The sequence below is a fragment of the Grammomys surdaster genome, unplaced genomic scaffold (genome assembly GCF_004785775.1).
Source record: "Grammomys surdaster isolate TR1022 unplaced genomic scaffold, NIH_TR_1.0 126313, whole genome shotgun sequence".
NCBI classification, from domain to species: Eukaryota; Metazoa; Chordata; class Mammalia; order Rodentia; family Muridae; genus Grammomys; species Grammomys surdaster.
In genome coordinates this window covers 11,120,237-11,141,994 of record NW_021621113.1, presented here as the reverse complement: position 1 = coordinate 11,141,994, position 21,758 = coordinate 11,120,237, and the positions used below count along the sequence as shown (strand labels likewise).

At 52.6% G+C, this 21,758-nt stretch overlaps 1 protein-coding gene across 3 annotated transcripts in view; it reads right to left on the bottom strand.

Moving 5' to 3' along the window:
- Positions 1-271: 271 nt before the first annotated feature.
- The window catches only part of Kif17 (kinesin family member 17), a 36,711-nt gene continuing 15,224 nt past the window's right edge, over positions 272-21,758 (bottom strand). The window contains exons 5-15 of one of the 3 annotated variants that reach the window (XM_028759701.1): positions 20,873-21,325; positions 17,966-18,075; positions 13,425-13,578; positions 11,271-11,836; positions 10,461-10,541; positions 8,044-8,270; positions 7,389-7,620; positions 6,735-6,993; positions 4,813-4,883; positions 3,307-3,427; positions 272-1,010 (exon numbers count right to left, since the gene is read on the bottom strand). In XM_028759701.1, the coding sequence (XP_028615534.1) occupies positions 832-1,010; positions 3,307-3,427; positions 4,813-4,883; positions 6,735-6,993; positions 7,389-7,620; positions 8,044-8,270; positions 10,461-10,541; positions 11,271-11,836; positions 13,425-13,578; positions 17,966-18,075; positions 20,873-21,325 (2,453 nt within the window). In that variant the 3' untranslated portion in view covers positions 272-831. The remainder of the gene's footprint in view (positions 1,011-3,306; positions 3,428-4,812; positions 4,884-6,734; positions 6,994-7,388; positions 7,621-8,043; positions 8,271-10,460; positions 10,542-11,270; positions 11,837-13,424; positions 13,579-17,965; positions 18,076-20,872; positions 21,326-21,758) is intronic. The other 2 variants (XM_028759703.1, XM_028759702.1) reach the window with 2 other exon arrangements.

The window sequence follows — 21,758 nt, the reverse complement described above, 5'->3', positions numbered from 1 at the left end:
ATGCACATGGATGCAAATACACACATGGACACATGCATGGACATACACGGACACACATGTACATACATGGACACATTCATACACACATGCACACACACACGTGCACACATACTAAAACCCAGGCCATTTCTGCCCCTCAGCAAGACATGGTTCTGTTTCTACAGTCACTTGTGCTGGTGACAGAACCTCTGGAGCTGCTGCAAGCAGTCGCCAGTCTCTGCAGGACAGCAGGGCAGGCCCCAGGAAGCACTGGAGGGTTGGGAAGGGGAGCTTATTCTAAAAGGCAGTTTATTGGGCAGTGTACTGGAAAGCACCTTCTCTGGGCTGCAGGCCAACCCAGCTGCTGTCCAGCCAAGGGTAGGCTAGGCACAGCAGCTGGCTCCAGGTCTTGCTCTGTGTCCACTGTGTGTCACAGGTTCCCTTGGAAGGGGCCAATCACAGAGGCCCAAATCTTAGTCACCAAGATGTTGAGCTTCGTCCGTGTGGCAGCTTCTATGCTTGTGAAGGTCCGTGGGCATCTGAGCCCGTGGAGGTAGACCCACACTGGCTAGTGTAGGCTCGGTGGCAGGCAAGTCAGTGGGAACACTGGCTCCTGTGGACAGCTGGAGCAGGCCTCTCTCTGAGAAGCATAGTCCAACTTCCACAAAGCTCAGGCCCTGGGCCAGAGTGAGTTCTCTAGGGAACAGGGGAGGAAATGTGTCTTCCCAGGGCTAAGATCCCCTTGGGCTTGGGGACGCTGTGGAGTAGGAGAGAGGAGGCCTGGCTGGGGCTTCGTAGAGAGGACTTGGAAGTTTCTAGAAACTTGAAAGCAGATGGCAGCGGGCAGCTGGATCACAGAGGCTCACCGCCAAAGCTGCTTTTGCTCTTTTTACGCTTGGCTTTGGAGAAGGGGATGTCAAGGGACTCCAGGCGGAAGGGCCGGGGCTGGGGCATTTCAGGGGTCTGGGCTGGCGGCAGGGCAGAGTTGTTGCTCAGAGAGGAATTGAGCCCCGGTGGTGAGTTGTGATGCGCTATGGAGAAGAAGCAGAGGGCACCAGTGAGCCAAGACAGCACCACCCGTGGAAGGCAGAGGGTCTGGCAATACCTGCCCACCTGAGACCCTCGCTCTGCAGCTGGGACTCCTCTAAGCCTGCTCTGCTGGGACCTCAGACCTAGACCTAGTATCACTTCTGTGTCCGAAGGGTCTAGGGTAGGGAATTGATTTTAAAGCCTCTAACTGAGGCTTCAGCCTAGTGCCTAAGGCAGAGAAGAAGCCTGCACACCAAGAGCAGTCCAGCATCTCCTACCAGTGTCAGCTCTTAAGCCTCAGTTTCCTCATCTGTTACTTGGGCACAGTGGCAGCCCCTCAGGGACTTCACTGATCTTCCCTTTCCTACTCAACCTCACTTACTCTGTCTCTGATTTCTGTTTAGAAAGTTTAAAAAAAATTAACGTGGGCTGGAGAGATGGCTCAGTGGTTAAGAGCACTGACTGCACTTCCAGAGAGGTCCTGAGTTCAAATCCCAGCAACCACATGGTGGCTCACAACCATCTGTAATGAGATCTGATGCCCTCTTCTGGTGTGTCTGAAGATAGCTACAGTGTATTCATATATAATAAATAAATAAATCTAAAAAAAATTTAACGTCAGTTTTAAAAAGATTTACTTTTTATGGTATAGATGTTTTGCCTGGACGTATGTGTGTGTGCTATGTGTGTGCTGTGCCTGCAGAGACCAGCAGAGGGCAGCAGATCCCCTGGAACAGGAGTTACAGAGGGTTATGAGTTGCCATAGTGCTGGGAACTAAAAACCCTGGTCCTCTGCAAGAGCAGCTCACACCTTATCTACTGAGCCGTCCCTCCAGCCCTAAGGTTTGCTTCTAATGGATATTTTACTGGAAGCCCTGTGGGTTCTGTTTTTCCAAAATTCTGTTACATTCGTTCATTTGTTTGTTTGTTCCACAGTGCTTGTGTAGTGGTTAAAGAACAACCTGTGGGGATTAGCTCTCTCTCTTTCTCCACAAGGGGCCTGGGGATCAAACTCAGGTCCTCAGGCTTGGAGGTGAGCACCTTTATCCCAGTTTATCCAGTGAACCATTCCACCAGCCCGTTTTTAGTTTTGAGAGAAGAATGAAGTGATTTTCTAATTCTCGGAACTGTTTTTGCAGTGGGGACCTTTCTGCTCCTTGGCATAGCCTCCTTTGGGGACAAAAGATTCTGAGGATGCCTGACGTATGCACCCCCATGCAAGGGCCTGTTCCCGTGTCAAAAACAGACCCTCCCTTTGAGCACACAGGAAGAGTCCATACTGAGGTTCATCTTTAAAAACTTTACATTTGTTTTGTGTGTATGAGTGTCTTTGTCTGTATGTATGTGTGTGCACAACATGTGTGCAATGTCCGAGGAGGTCACATAGGGCACTGGATCCTGGAACAGGAAGTTATGGATGGTGGTGAACCACCATGCAGGCGCTGGGAACGAAACCCAGGTCCTCTTAACCACTTGAGCACTGAGCCAACTCTCAGTCCCTGTGAAGGTTAATCTTATCAACTTGATTGTATTAAGAGCCCTGCAACACACATCTCTGAGTGTGTCTGCGTGGGAGGGTAGGTTCCAGAGTAGAGTGGTCTATGGGGTAGCAAATGAAGAAGGAAGACATGCCCTGAAGGGAGTAATACCATGTTATAGGCTAGAAGTCTGGATGGATCAGAAAAGCAGAGTGGGGAAGCCCATATTAAAAGCTTACTGGTTACCATGGTTACCATAGTGGCCACCATGATGTGAGCAGCTAAGCAGGTTTCCACTACCATGGTCTCCCCCTCAGCCTCTCATCCAAAGTAGAAGCTGTAGGACCAAACCAGTCTCTCAACCCTTCTTCTTTGGAGACAGGGTCTCACATAACTGGCCTCAAACTCTCTCTGTAGCCAACAGTGAGCTTGACCTTCTCAGCCCCTTCTTTCCACTCCCTAAGAGCTGGGATTACAGGCAAGTATCACAGCCTGTTTTACGCAGTGCTGGGAATTGAACCTGTGGCCTGGTACAGGCCAGGCAAGTACTCTATCAACTGAGCCATGTTCCCGGCACTCCTTTAAGGAGCTTCTCTCAGGCCTTCATCGTAACAGTAAAGACTGACTACCATGACATCTTATTATGTGGCCCTATGTCTCCTCTGATCCTGAGAAGCGGGTGCCATACCCCTCAGCTCACAGCTGACCAAACTGAGGCTTGCATGGGGGAGGGTTTCGTGCCTGAATCCCAGATCATCCGTGTGGCATATTTCCCAGCGGGTGTGGAGGAGGGGAAACCCCCGGCAGGCGGGATACTCACTGAGGCTCTTCATGGGATCCGTGCTGAGGATCTGGCTGGCCCGCTTGGACCGGAAGTAGTTACTAGCGATATTCTCACTGTCGCTTCGGCTCAGCATCAGCTTATACCTGTCTTCCTCCTGCTGAGATTTCAGAACCTCATGAGTGACAGCCACTGTGGGCCTACCCCTGCTCAAGAGCTTCTGGGGATGCGTGGCACCATTTGGTGCTAGACATCTCTTGGGGTCACTCCCAGGACTCTCAGGGTGGAGACCCAGGCAGCTTGGAGTGGGGAAGTCACGGCCTCCCCTCCCTTTCCTTGAGATGGGAGGTACATGTACCTCCCTCCAGCTTCACCATGGGCAAGGGTGACAGAAATACATGGCCTCAGTCCCTCCATGTACACACAATGCAAAAACAAAACAACAGCAAGAACTCGAACGTAAGCTACATTTGTGGCCAATACTTCTTCCCTTCCCTCTCCTGGGAAGATTCTTTTTCAAAATGGCCACAATAAGCTAGCTTTCCTTAGTCGGAATGGTTTACACTGGGTAGCTATTTCTCCCCATCCAGGTGGGAGAGAAGTCCCAGGCCCAGCTGTAGGATCCAGGCTATCACCAACCACAGAGTTACATCTGTATGAATGTAGGAACTGGTCCACGAGTAGGCATGTGACCCGGCAGAGCCAATCCCAGTCTTTCTACAAGCTTTGATGTAACAATGGCTTAAGGCAGTGGTTCTCAACCTCCCTAAAGCTGGGATCCTTTGATACAGTTCCTCATGTTGTGGTCACCCCCAACCATAAAATTATTTCATTACTACTCTGTAACTGCGATTTTGCTACCGTTGTGACTCACAGTGTAAATACTGAAATGTAGGATATCTGATATGCAACCCCTGTGAAAGGGTCACTCAAAACCCAAAAAAGGGTCTGGACCCCACGGGTTAAGAACCACTGGCATTGTAGCTGCCAGTAGCCATTCCTCCCCCATCTCCCCCCACCCCATATCTTGGGAAGAAAGCCCATAGCTGGCTAGCTCAGAGGCAAAGATACAGGGCAAAGCCCGACACAGAGCCAACTGAGCCCCTAGATCGAGCCATGCCTGCGTGCCTGATCCATCTAATGTGGATCAGGGAGGTTTCTATTTTGGGTTGACCGGCATCTACCACTTGAAACTAAGTATGTTCTGATATAATCTCTCTGAAGTCCCAGGCTAAACATGTTTAAAGCTTTTTCTTTCTTAGGAAGTTAAGCCACTGAGGTAAATGCAGCCTTAGGCCAGCATGAGACACCATAGGCAGCCACCATGAGCTGCCCTAGTATGTGTTTGGTTGGAATAGACTCTTCCTTTGTCATTTTGAATTCGGGACCTAGGGGTCCAGGTGCCTGACAGTAGTGGAAACAGGTCCAGGCCCAGCTCCTGGCTTTCATCCCCAGGCAAGGCAAAAGCATCCTGAGGCTTCACCGACACACTTTGTAGGTACCTCCACCCCCACCCAACCCTCCACTCCAACCCTTGGGCCTTACCATGTGTGGCTCGCCACTGTCTACTGCAGAGGTTTTTCTAGCTTGCTTGTTCTGTGCCCCAGTTGGAACTGCTATGAGAAAATAGAACCTGAGAAGCCAGAAGGAGGGTGCCCAAGGAACAGCCCTGCCTGGGGTGGGGGTCAGGCCTGGCTGGAGGCAGCAAACAAGGGGTACTTCCCAGCCTAGTCAAGGGATGAGGACAAGGGGACTCAGCTATAGGAAGCAACATCACTCCTTCCTGATGGACACCAGGTAATGACTGGGGAGGCTGCTGCCATCCAGAGCTCATGGGAAACGGAGCTGGCTGGAGTTTTAGTTGATGACAGGCATCTGTGGCTACCCATCAATTCAGGGATGGAGGCATGAATGGACACGGACCAGAAAGAGGACTGCAGGGTGCCATACAAGAAAGTGGAAGTATACACACACACACACACACACACACGCATGAACACATGCAGGAACATGCACACACACAAACACGTGTGCATGCACACAAGCACACCCCTACTTCTGAAAGGACCACAGTTATGTCTAGCTGGAAGATGACCCACAGAAAATCTGACTTTACTCTGAGATTCATCAGAGCTGGATGGGTTCTCAAAGTCACCACATCCAACGCTCAGAAGGCAGCGATCTTCATCAAAATCACACAGGAAGTCAACGGCCAAAGCAGAGGCTGAACCTGAACAGCTGGTTTCTATGGTCCTAGTCTAACTCACGGCTCTGGCTGTGAATGTGGGCCCGTAAGACTGTTTCATTTTGGGCTGGAGAGGTGGCTCAGTGGTTAAGAGCACTGACTGCTCTTTCAGAGGTCCTGAGTTCAATTCCCAGTAACCACATGGTGGCTTACAACCATCTGTAATGGGATCTGATGCCCTCTTCTGGTCTAACAGCTACAGTGTACACATATAAATAAAATAAATAAATCTTTAAAAAAAAAAAGACTGTTTCATTTTTCTTTGCTTTAGTTTCATGGTCTCGGTTTGTTTTTTAATGGCCATTAGTGTTTTTTCTGTGTGTATGTCTGTATCAGGGTGTCAGGTCCCCTGGAACTGGAGTTACAGATAGTTATGCATGCTGGGAATTGAACCTGGGTCCTCTGGAAGAGCAGCCAGTGTTTCTAACTGTTCAGCCATCTCTCCAGCCCCTGTTTCATGGTTTTATTTACTAGTTTATCTTCAGTTCATGTGTGAGTGTTTTGCCAGTACGTATGTGCAGTATGCACATGCCTGGTACCCACAAAGGCCAGAAGAGGGAGCCATACTCCATCGGAGCAGACGTTACTGGCAGTGTGCAATGTGTGGGTACCAGGAACCAAACTCTGGTCCTCTGCAAGAGCATGTACCTAACCAGAGCCACCCCTCCAGCCCCTGCAGCATGTACTCCTAACCACTGAGCCACCCCATCCAGGCCATGTTTTGCATCACTCTTGAAGTAGGGTCTCACATAAACCCAGAATAATGATGAACTTCTGATCCTCCTGCCTCTACCTCCCAAATACTGGGATGAGAGGCACGCATGACTGCGCATGGTTTTGAGATCCGGTTTTAATCACGATCCTTTGTGAGACTGTCAAAGGACGTGTCAGCGGTGACAGAACCAAGCACTCATTCTGTGCCAGGCAGCACTCTGAGGTGTTTATGTGCCTGAGCACACCACAGGGCTCACAGCCGCTTTAAGGAAGGGGCTCTCATTATCCTCGTGTCACAGAGGTGACTCTCCACACACACACACACACACACACACACACACACGCACACACACGCACACAACTGTCTGTCTCCACAGCACACTTCCTCAGGGATAGCATGTGGGATGCACCCACCGCTTGCAGGAAGAGCGGCTTTGTCCCTCCACAAGGTGGCCAGCTGTCCAAGGGGCAGGGTGGGGGTGGGAGGCGGGGCAGCTGAGCTCCTGACCTACTGGGAGGCTGGTTTTCAGTATGATGGGATCTGGGATCTTCCAGAAGCCGTTATCCTCATCCCAGCTCGACTCTCGCCGTATCTTCTCCAGGTTGCTATAGTTACAGTCTCTGCGGATGAGAGGCTGCACCTGCTCCAGGAGCTGCTGGAAGAGCATGGAGTCCCGCTCCTGCCGGCGGATGGTTGCCAGGTAATCAATCTTCTCCAGCTGGAACTCTGACTGCAGGTCCTTGATTTCTACCTCTGCTGCCCGGAGCTGAGCCAAGGAGAAGCAACCAGTGGTGAGCAGCTCCTGGCTGCCAGCTTTATCCCCAGACTGGCCCCCAGCAGCTCCTCAACAATGGCTCCCCAGTTTGCCCCACTGACACTGTCTAGCATCTGAGCCTTGACTGGACAGGCACCACCCTCCCTTCCAGCATGTAATAAGTACTTCCTGTATCCACAGACCTGCAAAACCCATGGCTTTCAACCACACCACCCCAGCCTTGGCCACCATGCCCTATTCAGACATTTCTCCTGGAGAAGCAGAAGAGATACACAGCAGACACTTAATAAATGCTGTGTGAAGAACAGGGTCACCAGCTGTTAGCAAGGCATGCCGATGCCTGGCTGGGCCGTGGAGCCAGGGACCCGAGCCAGACAGGGCCTCACCTTCTTCTGCATCTTCTCCAGCAGCTTGCTCTTGGCCCGCACCTCCTCCTGGATAGAGTCATAGACATTGAGCAGCACCCAGTCCCCGCTGTCCTCATCTGAGTTCTGCAGGGCGGCCACCAGCTGCTTCTTGCGCTCATCTGCATACCGCTTCCTCCGCTTGTGCTTCTCCTTCAGGTCCTTGTTTTTAGCCTGTTCGCCCCCCACCACCTGCTGCTCCAGCATCTGCAAGCTGCAGCCAGGAGGAGAAAGCAAGTGTCACAGATCCCGCTGGCCCGCTGGCACCTGCCACCTGCTCCCCACAATCCACTTTACAGAGTGGTACAAGTGAGGTGCAAAGAGCTGGGGCTGCTTGCTCAGGGCTGAGCCACTCCCAATACTGCAGCGGAGCAGGCTCATGGCCGCACTCTATCAGCATAGGGGTGGTGTGCCACAGTTTGCATCTGGCTTGCTGTGGCACCTGGCCTGCTGTGGCACCTCCCCTGCCCCACTGCCCTTCTTACAGTGGAGGAGCAGCCTAGTGTGGGCTCAGTAGAGGGTGAGAAGTGGATCTCACCTCACCCCAGCCCAGGCTATAACTCCTCAACCTCCAACCTTGGCCAGGGTTTTTTCCCATCATCCCCTAGGCTCCTGACCCCTGACCCCTGGTGCTCACCGGGCCAGCACCTGCTGTTGATCCACAGGCTGCAGCTCCTCGGTCAACACAGCCACTTCCACACCTACACTCTCCCTTCTCACGCTTGCCATGGCCAGCAAAGGCTGAGGCTGGGCCTCCTCAGACACCTGGGCCACCTGGGCCACATGGGCTTCAGACTCCAGCCACACCCCAGTCTCCGCCTCAGATACCACCTCCTCAGCCACTTTCAGGCTTAGATCAGGCTCCTGGTCGCAGGGAGACAAGATGGGAAGGGGACATGAATGAGCCTGCACAGTTCACCCCGGCTTAGACATGCAGGCCAAGCACCCCTAACCCCAAAGTGCATAGAAAACCCAAAACCCTAAAACCCAATGTGCATAGAAATCTGAAAAGTTTTGAGCTCCAGGGTGCTCCAAAAGTCCCATGTGCCAGGAGCTGGGGAGATTGCTCAGTGGTTACAGCCCATAGAAGCACGAGGACCCTAGTTCACTCCCCCCACACCCCAAAACCCATGTACACCCCCTGTAATTCCAGACTCTGAAAACAGGAGACAGGGGACCTCAGAGCAAGTTGGCTCCAGAGAGCAGCCGTGGGGTGAGCGCTGAGGTTGGATGGGAGGCCCTGCCTCAATGAACAAGGAATGATCAGGGAGGATTCCCACATACACATGTATGTATGTGAGCCTCCACATACATGTGCCCCAGCAGACATGGGCCCACACACATGCAAAACATGTACACGCATGCATATGCAAATGAAAAGAGAAAAGGCTCAGATGTCTGTATGTAATGGCCGTAACACAATAGGAATGCGACCTGAAGCAAGCTGTAACCAATTTCCCGCACTCAAACGAATTCTTACTACAATTGTCTTCACCAACACCCCAAATGGGCTCCCAGCCTCCACTCTTGAGATCCCTAATCCATCACCAAGGCAGGCAGGAAAACTGACCATAGCATCCCTTTCCACTCCAGAACCTTCCATTGCTGCCCATGAAAATTCATCCCCAGGAAACTGATCTCTTCCCTGGACACTGCCTATGCTGTGTTTCTCCCAACTATCCTCTGCACCCCACCTGTCCACCTTTGTGCCCCCTGGGGGGCCTTGGTGTCTTGTGGAGAAAGCCTTTGGTAAGAAATGCTTCTCCCGACTGGCGGTGAGCGCCTTTAATCCCAGCACTTGGGAGGCAGAGACAGGTGGATTTCCGAGGCCAGCCTGGTCTACAGAGTGAGTTCCAGGACAGCCAGGGCTACACAGAGAAACCCTGCCTCGAAAAACCAAAAAAAAAAAAAAAAAGAAAAAAAAAAAAAGAAAAAAAAAAAGAAATGCTTCTCCCAATGGCCCTGTCTCTCACTGGCTGCACAACTCGGGAAAGCAGGCCCTACCCCTCACCTGGGCAGCACAGTAGAGCTAGCCCTAGTGGTGTGGTTGCCAGAGAACCGGCAATCTTATCGACTCAGATGCCTCTCAGGCTTTGAGCTGGCCCACTCCAACATCCACCCCATCAATGAACAGCTGGAGGATATGAAAGAGCCAGTCCTGCAGATCCTAAGCCACAGGATCTCCATGACACAGGACAACAGGATATCCAAGCAGAGTCCCAGTGAGGATCCAGTACTGATAATATGGCAGAAACGAGAGACCTTCAGCCAGACCAGTGACTCACTGCAGTGAACATTTGCAAGTAAAGATGTGTGGACAAAAGAGTGTACTGTGAGACACACAGTTACACATGGTGGGTGACACACAGTGACACACCGCAGCTTCCAAGGCAAGATTTTTTTGTTCTTTCTTTCTTCCTTCCATTCTTTCTCTTTTGCAGGGGAGGTTGCAAGGGTGGAAAGGCAGATAAACGGATAGGGAGATGGGTAGGATTGGGGTACATGATATGAAATTCAGAAAGAATCAAGAAAAAGTTACAAAAAAAGAAACGTTCCTCCCAGCTTTTCCTCCTTGCCTCTGTCTCACCTCCTAGTAGGGGTCTCCCACCATTTTGTCTGCTACCTACCACCACACCCAGCCCTGTGACCATGCCTAGAAGCTTGCAGGCTTATAACTGCTCTCCCTAAACATGAAAAGGTTTTGCGGCCTCCTCTCATTCCCCTTGTCTTATGCCTTGTCCCAAGCAGAAGACAAAGGGTATCCAAATCGGGTATAACAGGCCTACAGGAGGTCACTGGCAGTGTCTTAGGGCCACCAGGCCTTCCTGTAGCCCTTGTCCTACCTCCACGCCCTGCCTCTGCTCCTTTAAGACAGTGGCCTCCAACGCCGCTAACTACAGAAGGCCTCCTAGTCACACTGCCGATACACTGCGTGGCAATCCTCTGTTTAAACATTGCTCAGCCATGGGCCACCTGCCTAGGGAGGGTGGAAGCCAGAGAGCTGGGCCAGGCACTGAGAGGGCCAGGCACTGGGAGGGCCAGGCAGGTACTCACAGTCCTGAGGAGGACGTTGTCAGCCACATCAGCTTCTGACTTGATGTCGCCGGGCTCCAGCAGATCAGTGGAGGATGGCTGCTTGTGGAGAGAAATGGGGGAGGAAAAAGGGGGATGTTTGGGTCAGAAATCTCCTCTACCTCCTCACTTCCCTGATGCCCACTTCACCTTGCCTTCCCGTGGCTTCCTCTGCCTGCTGTTGGGGTAAAAAGGTGACAGGGAGAGAGAGGGCACAGGCGAGTGTCTATGGTGTCCAGGGACACGTTCCATGTTAGCTCAGAAAGAGCACATATCAGAACCTCTACTGTTCAAAGGAGGAAACCGTGGCCTAGAGAGGCAAATGGCCGATGTTCCATCGTGATGTATAAGCTGGGATTTCAAAGGCCTGTGTGATTATGTGTGTGTGCCTATGTGCACCCATGTGCTCACATGAGGAAAACAGAAAAATAGGAAGAAAAAAAAAGGAATCCCAAGCCCTGTGGTCTTGAAAAGTACCCCCAGGCCCCTAAGCTCTGTTAGGTTGGGAGATCAGGCTGGCTACAGTAACTTAGCGTCCCACCCTCCTCTCCACACACAGGTGCCCTGCCAAAGCAACAGATACTCATCTAACAACCTGGGGTCTCCATCACAGCTTTCACAGTGTGTGTCTGACAGAGTATCTCCTCTCCAGACCACAGGACAGCAGGGTCCCCAAACAGGACATGGAGGACACGGGTGGGCACCGCTGAGCAGCAGAGGCCAGTGAACCCGAATGTGCAGTGACCCCTGTGTTCCCAGTCCATCCTGACTGCTCCATAGAACATTAGCTACCTGCTCAGGGGCCTGCTCGGGAATCTGGGGGACGACCGTCTGGGATGAGTCCGTCATGGCCACAGTAGAGGACAGTCTGGCCAGCTTGGCCTCCACTTCAGCAAAAGGATCTTGCAGGGTTGCCAGTATCCGCAGGGGCTCCAGTGACGGCTCATCTTCCCGGGCATAGTGCTCTGTCTCCAGCAGAGATGCAGTAGCCTCTGGGCCGAGATACTCATCAGGGAAGTACCTGCTCTCAGCCAGCACCCCGGGCATGGAGAACTCAACGTTGGAAAGCTCCTCAGGTCCAGGGAAGGCCTCTGACATGGAGGAGTCTTCCAGAGTGGATGACTCATTGGACTCAAAAGAAACCTCTGACCGGGAGAGCTCCGTAAGGGGCTCCTCAAACGCGGGGGGAGCTTGGCTCTTGGTGACCTCGCCACTGGGCTGCATGTCAGGCATGGACAGGATGGTGGGCTTCACTGCAGTCTCGTACTGCAAAGGAGGTGAGTACTCGGGCCCGCTGGCTAACTCGGCCCTGGACATGACCTCTGTCTTACACAGGACTTCCGCCATAAGAACGGCCTCTGCAGTGAACAAGAACATCTTGCAGTCTCCCAAGGGGAAGGGGGCCCTACACCCACTGTGTTTCAAAGACCAGCTTAAGTCAGAACCCTGAAGATCCCCAGAGTCCAGCTACAGTTTCCAGCCATCCATCCCTGCCCTATGGCCTCCTCTCTCGGACCTGATCCTGCCCTCACCCCCTCTTCCAGGAAGCCGTCCCTGAGTAGCACTGGCGCTTCTCCATCCTCTAACCCCTCACCCACTGATGGCTGGGTTCTTCCATGTGAGCAGGGTACCCTACATGTCTACAAGGCTGAGGACCCCTAAAATCTGACCATTCAGCTAAGACCCCAAGATCCTCCTCTAGTGCAGATCAGGGCTCGTGTCTACCAGCTCTTCCAGATGCCCTGGAAGAAATGAATGCTGACTGAATGTCAGAGCTCCAGAAACCAGAGACTTCACGGAGGCTTAATATGCAAACTGGAGGGCTGTGTGATGCAGGAGATGCAGGAGATGCAGGAGATGCAGGCAGCCATGTTTCCCTCTGCCTCGGGTCTCTCTGAGGAGTGGGGTCTCTCTTCCCCAGCTGGGCAGGCTTCGCTCCCAGTTCACACCTTTAGTCTCTCTTTTACACCCCCTCCACCATCATTCCTTTCTTTCCTTTCCTTTCCTTTCCTTCCCTTTCCTTCCTCCTTCCTTCTCTTCCTTCCTTCCTTCCTTCCTTCCTTCCTTCCTTCCTTCCTTCCTTCCTTTCTTTCTTTTTTATTTTTTGAAGACAGGGTTTCTCTGTGTAGCCCAGGCTATCCTGGAACTCACTCTGTAGACCAGGCTGGCCTTGAACTCACAGAAATCCACCTGCCTCTGCCTCCCGAGTGCTGGGATTAAAGGTGTGCACCATCATCACCAAACTTCATCCATTTCTTCATCACTTGTGTCCTGGACTCCCCTAAGGGGGTCCAGATTCCATGTGCTGACACACAGCACACACAGAGCCTTGCCTTGGCCCCAATTCCTTCACCTGCTATGTGAGGATCCAGAGTATCTAACCTTACCAAATAGGGGGAAGGTTTTAAGTAAAGCCCCCACCCCCACAGCACCAGGCACACAGCACCCCCGCCATCAGTACAGACCACACACCCAGCCGGGCTCTGCCAGCCCATGGTGAACTGCAGGAAGCTAGCTGGCTCCCAGCAGCATGGGTGGCTGAATTATACATCCTAGAAACTTCTGTTCCTGCTAACGACTGGATCCTCACAGGATGTGGTTGCCTTGGTAGCAGGGGCTCAACGGTAAGCGACTAGCAAATGCAGAAACTTGGGACAGGAAGTGACCTCTCGAGCATGGGATCCTTTCTTCCTCTAATAAGCCCAGAGGTGGCCTAGCTTGTAGACAGAACACCAGTGTTGTGTGACAATATCAGCTCTGGGCCCAGACTGCCCAGCTACGTGGACAAAGGCAAGTTACCTATTGTCTCTGGGCCTATTTCTTCATCTATAGGTGGAGGGCAACTGTGGGACCTGCCTGGCTGGTCCTCTACCTCAGAGGACCCTTCAGCCATCTGTGAGGGAAAACAGGCGGTGGGCTCCCGTGCTGCCCCAGGGCAGAGCAAACCTGTCTCCTTCTCCTTTCGCAGATTCTCCTGCAACGTGGACAGCTTCACATCATACGAGTTACGCATGGCGGTGATGTCCTCCTGCAGCCGGACCCGAGACTCTTGCTCTGCCTCATAGTCAGCTTTTAGGCGGGCCAGGCGCTCCTCATACTCCTGGGGTGGAGAGAGACACGAGGTGGTTAGTTACCCCGACTCAGAACCGGCCTTCACAACTGACCTCCAGTTCTGGACACTCAGACAATGCAGGGGAGAATGAGGTAAAAGTCCCTTTGTCACAGGGAGGTGACAGTTCTCTGGCGACAGCCCTCTGTCCATTCTCTGTGGAGTTGTAATGGACTAATGCTTTCCACGAGTGTTTAGATCTAACTCTTCCACACTGCATTATGTCACGAACGCCTTCCCTCATCTAGGCCACAGATCCACCTGTGGTACTCAAGTGCACCCCTTCCCCCCTCGGTTTTTCGAGACAGGGTTTCTCTGTGGAACTCACTCTGTAGACCAGGCTGGCCTCAAACTCACAGAGATTCACCTGCCTCTGCCTCCCAAGTGCTGGGATTAAAGGCGTGCACCACCACTCGCTTCCCTCTCCATCTCTGCTGTCTCATCAGCATCTGCTTCTGTCTCAGTAGCATCCTGCTTGGCCCCACATCTACGCCTGCTCCAACCTCAGCAACAGCCCACATTGCTGCTGCCCGCCCCTTAACATCACATGCTCTGCTTAGGATGGGGGGCTTCCAGGATGGTGGACTTCCAGGATGGGGGACTTCCAGGTTCATGGATAGTCTAAACTCCTTGACTGAACGAACCTGAGTCCCCATGTGATGGAACGCTGGTGGCCCTTGGACATCTTCTTCTCATTTTTACAATTATTGTTTCACGTTATTTTAAGTGTATGGGTGTTCTGCCTGTGGGTAGATCTGTGCACTATGTACATGAGCCAGAAAAGAGTGTTGGACTCCCTTGGAATTGGAGTCACAGATGGTGTGAACCACTTTAGGAGTACTGGGGATTGAACCCTGCCCCCCTAGAACAATAATCAGTACCTTTAACCACTGAGCCATCGCTCCAGCTCCTTCTTTTAAAATTAACAAGTTTTTGTTGTTGTTGTGCTGTTTTTCTCTGTGCTGAGTATGGCACCCAGGTCTTCATGCATGGTGGGCGTAATGGTTGCCAACTTGACTGTTGTGATGCTCAGATTTAACTGCCATCTTGACACAACCTAGACTCACCTAGGAGGAGTCTCAGTGAGGGACTGTCTACACTGGGTTGGTTTGTGGTCTTGTCTGTGGAGGATTACCTTGATGATGTTACTTATGCAGCCCACTGTGGGTGGCGCCATTCCCTAGGCAGGAAGACCTGAATGTATAAGTGTAATCAAGCTGGGCAAAGCAAGCAAGTGTGCTTCGCCTGTGCTCACAGCTCTCCACTCTTGACTGTGGATGGGAGATGACTGTTGTTTGAGGTTCCAGCCTTGACTTCCGCCAAACGATGGAGTGAAACCTGGAGTTGTGAGCAAAACTCAACCCTTTCTCCCATAAGCTGCTCTCTGTCAGGGTATTTTCTCACAACAGAAATGAAGTTGATAGCTTCCAACCTGAACAGACTGAGAAGCACCCAGGTTAGGGAGAAGACACACCTCTACCCGTGAGGATGGTCCCAGACAGGCCTGAGGAATAGGGGAATGCCTGCCCTGACGATGGACCACACCATCCCATAAGTCAGCCAAACAGATTATTCATTTTGAAAGGTGTTTGTATCAGTGTCACAGTACTCTGTCACAGTGAGGGAGAGGCTGGTAACACTAAGCAATGGCGGTGCTCAGAGTCTGGACCCTCGGCCCTTCCCCGCTGTGTTTGTTGTTTTAATTTACTACTACTACTTCTACCTATCATCATCATCATCACAATCATCATCATCATCGTCATCATCATCATCGTCGTCATCGTCATCGTCATCGTCACCATCTTAGCACATTTGGGTTTCTGGTAACTTGCTTCACCCAGAAACACCCACTTCTCTCCTGCCTCAGGGGCTCTACCCTACTCCCTGGCAAGTTGGTGCTCATAGAGCCTTCCTGACTAACTGGGCCACTCTCTGCCATTCATCCTTTCTGCTTCCATTAGTCCGTTTAGAGAGTTGCTGCCGGGCGACGTCGTCACCAGCATGCACACCCCCTGAGGACTATCCGGTGTGTCTTCAGGTTTCCCTCCATGGCTTCTACATACTAAACCCCCTGTCTCACTCTGTCCTGGACCTTTGCTGAAAGTTCCATGTCTTGGCCTTTTCCGTGTTTAAAGCAACCCCTCCCCACGCCCAGGGCTGTGTGCCTCCCAGCTACGGCCCCAGGCCCAAGCAGGCACTCAGTTCATGCTTGCTATGGGAAGATGAAGCTGGAGTACAAGCCCTGACCCCTACTTCTGTGTAGTGAGAAGGGACCTTGATTTTTAGCCTTGTACAGACTGTGCAAAACAACAGGAAGCTGCCATGCTGGATGTTTTACAGATAACGAAACCTTGGCCTAGAGAGCGCAAACCATCTGCTGCCCACGAAGCCTGTCAAAACAGGACTTACACAACGAAAACCCAGATAACCCTGGGAACCCTCCAGTCCAAACCTCCCAGTCTGACTGGAGGCTGAAGCCCGGAGCCATGCCGGGAGCTCACTCACAGCTGAGCTGCCTCCAGGAAGAGGAGTTCCTTTTGTATACACAGGGGCTTCATTTTAAAGTCTGACTATCCTGGAATGCTGTTCTCAGCACACAGTAGGCACTCAGAGAATATAACTCAGAAGAGAAAGATGCACAGGAGGATGGAAGGGAAGTGGGGGAGACAGCCACACCTCTGATGGCCTAGGTTACAGGCAGGAGAGGCGGGCAACGCCTATCACTTTCGTGTGGTATCTTACAGTGGGTGTGTTCTCCTTGGAGACCACTAGAGGGAGGCAACATTCAACCAGACCACAAGGAAGCCTCCGTAGAGAGTTCCAGTCTAGTATTATCTGGTTCTCCTCTCCCCTGAGGATCTGTGACCCAAATCCATCAGTCATTATAGGGTTCCACAGCCACTCCACAGCCACTCCAAGTCACTTGGGGTGTGGCTCCTGGTCAATGCTGCCTGCAGAGATCCAACACTCCTAACATAGGAAGGACTGCTACCCTAGAGTGGTGCTATAAGCTTAGTCCTCCCCAGAGGGTCTCTTCTTCTGTTTTTGTTTGTTTGTTTATTTAGTGTTGTTGTTGTTTGTTTTTTGTTTTTGTTCGGCTTTGTTGTTCAATAAAGGGTTTCTCTGTGTAGCCTTGGCTGTCCTGGAACTCACTCTGTAGATTAGACTGGCCTTGAACTCAGAGATCTGCCTACCTCTGCCTCTGTAGTGCTGGGACTAAATGTGTACGCCACCACTGCTTGGCTGAGGGTCTCTTCTTACTGTCACCTCCACTAAGGGCAAGGCTTGGGTCCTAGAGATGAACCCAATACCCAGACCCACCCTACATGATCCCAAAGGCCTGAGCTCCCAGGACTGGAGCCACCAAAGCAGGCTCCTTGTCCCACAGGCTGACAAGAGTTTCGAGGACTGGCCCCTAACTGAGGTCATAGCTGAGAGGCAAGAGATCCAGCTGTAGGCTTGGGAGCCAGGCCAGAGCTCCAAAAAACTGTTTCTGCCTAGTATCAGGGTCTCCTCGGGAACAACCAGTTCCCCACAGGGACCTCCAAATGTCAAGCCACCAGGCAGAGCTAGCAGGCAGTCTTCAAGTGGCAGTGGCCTCTGGAAGGCCACAGAACTTGGAATTCAGAGGAAATCCCTGCCCTGTCTTCCTGTGTATGTATCCCTGGAGATCTCCTGCCCTGCTGCTTCCCGGGATGCTGGGAGATACCCAGTGTGATGACTCGGATGCTGATGCTACACTCACCCTAGGCTAAACAGGCCAAGCTGCTCTCCGGCACAGGCTTGGCTGCAGTGCCAAAGGCAAACAGGCTCCTGTCCACTCTGACGGCCTGGCCTCTGCCAAGGGCCCTCCCACTCAAGGGACACTCTCTCTATTGCCATTAGCACCCAGCTACTTCCCAGCACTACCAAGGAGACCTTCTCTTGGGGATGTCCCTGGTCCCCAGTTCTCTCCTCATACAGGTTCTACTGTGATATCAACAGTAGTCTAGGTCAGGAACCCAAGTTCAAATCCTGGGTCCAATTCTTATTTGTTTTGTTTTGTTTGTTTGTTTTTTGAGACAGGGTTTCTTCATGTAGCCCTGAGTGTCCTGGAACTCACTCAGTAGACCAAGCTGGCCTCGAACTCACAGAGATTCACTTACTCTGGCTGGGATTAAAGGTGTGTATCACCACTGCCTGGCTGGATCCAACTCTTTAATACTCCCGTCTTCCCTAAAGCTTTGGAAAAGTCCTGACATGTCTTTGAGCCCCAACTTCCTCAGAAACGAAGTGGGCACCATAGTGTCAGGCCCAGTGAAGCGGGGTGACACCCTGCAGGTACCGGCTCTCCTTGGGACACACTCTCCTTTACACTGGCAGCTCGCTGGGGTCTCACCTCCCGGATCATCTGCTTCTCAGCCTCCGTGTCCTGCTGGACAGTAGTGGGGGGCAGCAGCTTCTCCTCAGACTGGACTGGGCCTGGGGGTGTCTGAGTGGACAGCAGGGCTGGAGAGAAAGAGACGGGAGGAATGGAGGGTGAGTACTCAGGAACCAAGCATAAATATACCCCTATGTAAAATGCAATCCACCAGTCACTGGAGAGTTCAGGACACTCAGGACATAGTGCTAGACACCGCCACACCGCCACACCACCACGCACTATACACTAGAAAAGAAAAGTGAGCAAATGTAACAGTTACAAAGGAAAGCAGGGAGGATGCTCAGACACTGATGAGGGCCCAGATACTGTGGTCAGGAAGACCTCAGTGCAGAGCAGCTGGAGCTGGATCTGATGGTAGAGGACAGAGTCAGGCAGAGGTTGGGGAAGAGCTTCCAGACGGAGGAGGAGGAGAGTGGAAAGGCCATGGCGGGTCCAGACCTGCTCTGGGATGTCTAGGGTGATGGGGACAGCGGACAGAGAGGAGAGGAAGGCCAGGCTCTGAAAGCTTCTGTTCTGAGTACCAGGAGAAGACACAGGAGACCTGGGTACAGTCAGCATTGATGTCAGGGAGGAAGTCTGAAGGAGTGTATGGGAAGGTGGGCAAAGGGCAGAGGGTAACCGGAGAGTCAGGCTTTAATATATACATGTATGTTTGTGTGTGTACACGAGTGTGTGTGTGTGTGTGTGTGTGTGTATGTATGTGTGTATATGTATTTGATTTTGTTGTAGTTATTTGAGACAAGGTTTCTCTGTGTAGCCCTGGCTGTCCTGGAACTTGCTCTACAGACTAGGCTAGCCTCAAACTGAGAGATCCATCTGCTTCTGCCTCCCAAGCGCTGGGATTAAAGGCATGCGCCACCATGCCTGGCTTACTTATTCATTTTAATTGAGTTGTTATGTGCATGGTGCCAGCATTATATATGTATGTCTGTGTACCACTTGTGTGTCTAGTACCCACAGAGGCCAGAAGAGGGTGCTAGGGCCACTGGAATTGGAGTTAGTTACAGATGGTTGTAAGCTTCCTTACAGGTGCTGGGAATCAAACCCTGGTCCTCTGGGAAAGTAGCCAGTGCTCTGAACTACCGAGTCACCTCTCCAGCCCCAAGAGTAAGAGTTTCGAGAAGGGTCACAGTAGAGGCCATGAAATTGAGGCTATTTGACGGGGCTGGCCTACATGGAGTAGGGGCGAGAGGAGGGTGTCAGGGAGAGAAACAGGAGCCCACTGAGGTAGCTAGAAGAGGCAGACAGACACACCACATCCTGCAAAAGGGACAGAGAGAAGAAATACGCAGTAGCTGAGGGAAGCGGGAGGCTGAGGCCACACTGTACATCAATGGTACTGTGACCTAGGCTCGGGAGTCTCACACACAAGGTCTCCGACCCTGGCCACATGGGTGCTACACCCTCACGTGTTGTCTCCTGAGGTTCCCCCTCCTCCTCCAGCAGAAGCTAGGCAGGTGTCCTGACGCCATCTTGATAAGGGGTACAAGCTCCTGGGGATAGGTCACGTGGCCCAAGACCAGGTGAACTACTGACTGCCGCTTGATCTCAGCGGCACTTGGTACAAGGCCAGCCGCTACCCTCCGCTGAGCATCAGGGCTCTAACCCAAGAAGGGCACCCATTCTGGAGGGCTGTGTTAGCTGCTGGGTTGGGGACCCACTGGGGAGCTAGGACTGCATCCACTCCTGCCATTCCTCCTCCAGTCTTGGGAGTGTGCAGTCAGGACAGGAAAGAGGGAAGGAGGAAGAAGGACGATGGGCATCCTGCTGCTTCCTCCATGTTCTACCTGACCACCCGCCCCTCCCCACCCCGCCCTAAGGCAGCCAGCGGAAGTCTGTGGAGTTAGATGAGTGTTCTGCGGTGTCTGGGGGAATCTTCAGACTTTGCACTAGGACCTAGCAGACATGATTCTCATGCCCCAGGGCTCAGCTACTATACCCTCTGTGGAGCCTTGTCTGACTGATGCCAGCCTTCCAGACAGGCTTGGATCCTCTCTGCCCGTGTGGCCAGCTTCCTTAAAATTTGCTCCTCTTTCCTAGAGAGTCACAGCCTGGGTCTGAGCCATGTGTGTCCCCAGTGTCCAGCCCTGGTCTACATACAAAGAAGTGCTAGGGGAACTGTGGGTAGGCGGGAGGATTGAATGGTTGGATATGTGAACGAATGGGGGATGGAATCCCAATGGGTGAATGGATAGGAGAAGGGGGTGGGAGTGAAAGAGGGTGGGTGGATGCTGGACGGGTGGGTGAGGAGGGGCTGTGTAGGCAATGGAGTCGGTAGGAGGGAGCAGAGGGAGGGGCGGCTGGTGGGTGGGGCAATGGGTAGAGATCTGTACAGAATGGGTCAACAGAGCCAGGTAGGCCTGAGGACCAAGGGGCTGATGCTAGACTTTCCTATGCTCACTGTTCCTAAGAGACAGAGCAACAGAACAGTCTGGTGTCTCTGCGAGCCCACAGGCCTGCGATCCAGACCTGAGTTTCTATGCCTCCCCGGTGAACTGCAAATGACAGTCATGATTATGGGTGCTGGGGTGGGGTGGGGGGAAGTGAGTCACCCAGAGGCTAAGAACACCATGTCCCTGCCACTGAGCCAGGGAGACAATCGGGTAGACAGGTAGATGACAGATGAACAGCCTGAGGTGGGGTGTGAGCTGTGAGCTGTGGCTGACTGGAGATGCCAGCCAGCCCTAGCCAGGCAGCTGACAGATTTCCTCCCGAGGCCACAGGCAGAGAGGGGCCATTACCATCGGGCATGCTGAGCTGAATGGTGCCAAAGGACCTGCCTGTGGAAGTCAGAGAAAGCAGGGGCATTTCAATGGGAAATCTGCTTGGCCCACCCCCTCCTGCTACCCCAGGCTGTCCCACCTGACAGGTTGCCAGGGCCCATCTGCTGGGCCAGGATAGCCTTTAGCCTCTTGATCTCCTCCTGGTACTCTCGAAGCAGGGCATCCTTGGGGTCTTCATTAATGCGTGGCTTGTTCTTGATATTCTTGGCCCTGTTGGCATAGCGCAGCGTGCTGAGGGTCTCATCGTAATTGTTGTCAGCGGGAGACAGGCAAGCCACCATCAGAGTCTTGGTGTTCCCACCCAGTGAGTCCTGAAGTAGTCGTGTCAGCTTCGAGTCCCGGTAAGGAATATGCTTGCAGCGTCCATCCACCAGGGCCGAGATGACGTTGCCCAGCGCGGACAGAGACAGATTGATCTTGGTGGCCTCCTTCAGCCTTTCGCCTGTGGCCCCAGTCTTGGACTGCCGCTCACTGCCGGCCAGGTCTACCAGGTTGAGCTTGCCTGCTCGAAGGTGGTCCTTACCCCGCTCATCTGCAGACAGGCAGGCAGGGGCAACAGCTGGGTGAGCCCCACATCTTTCTAAGATGATACCACCCACCTGGGGCTACATTTGAGCCTATCAGGAGTCTGAAAAGGAGGGGCTGCCATGGTACAGGTAAGGAGACTGAGGCTCAAGAGAGGGCACGGAACTTTCCCAGGGCCACATAGAAGTCAAGGAAGGGCGGGAGGGACTGGGCCCAGGTTCAATACACATGATGGCTCACAACTGTCTTTAACTCCAGCTCCAGGGGATCTGACACCCACAAACAGACATATATACGCAAGCAAAACACCAATGTTCATAAACATAAATCATTTAAAAAAGAAAAAGGGGGAGGAAAAAGAGGCAGATGAGGAAGAAGAGGAGGAGGAAGGTGAAGAAAAAGAGAAGGAGGAGGAGGGGAAGAGGAAGGGAGGGGGAGGG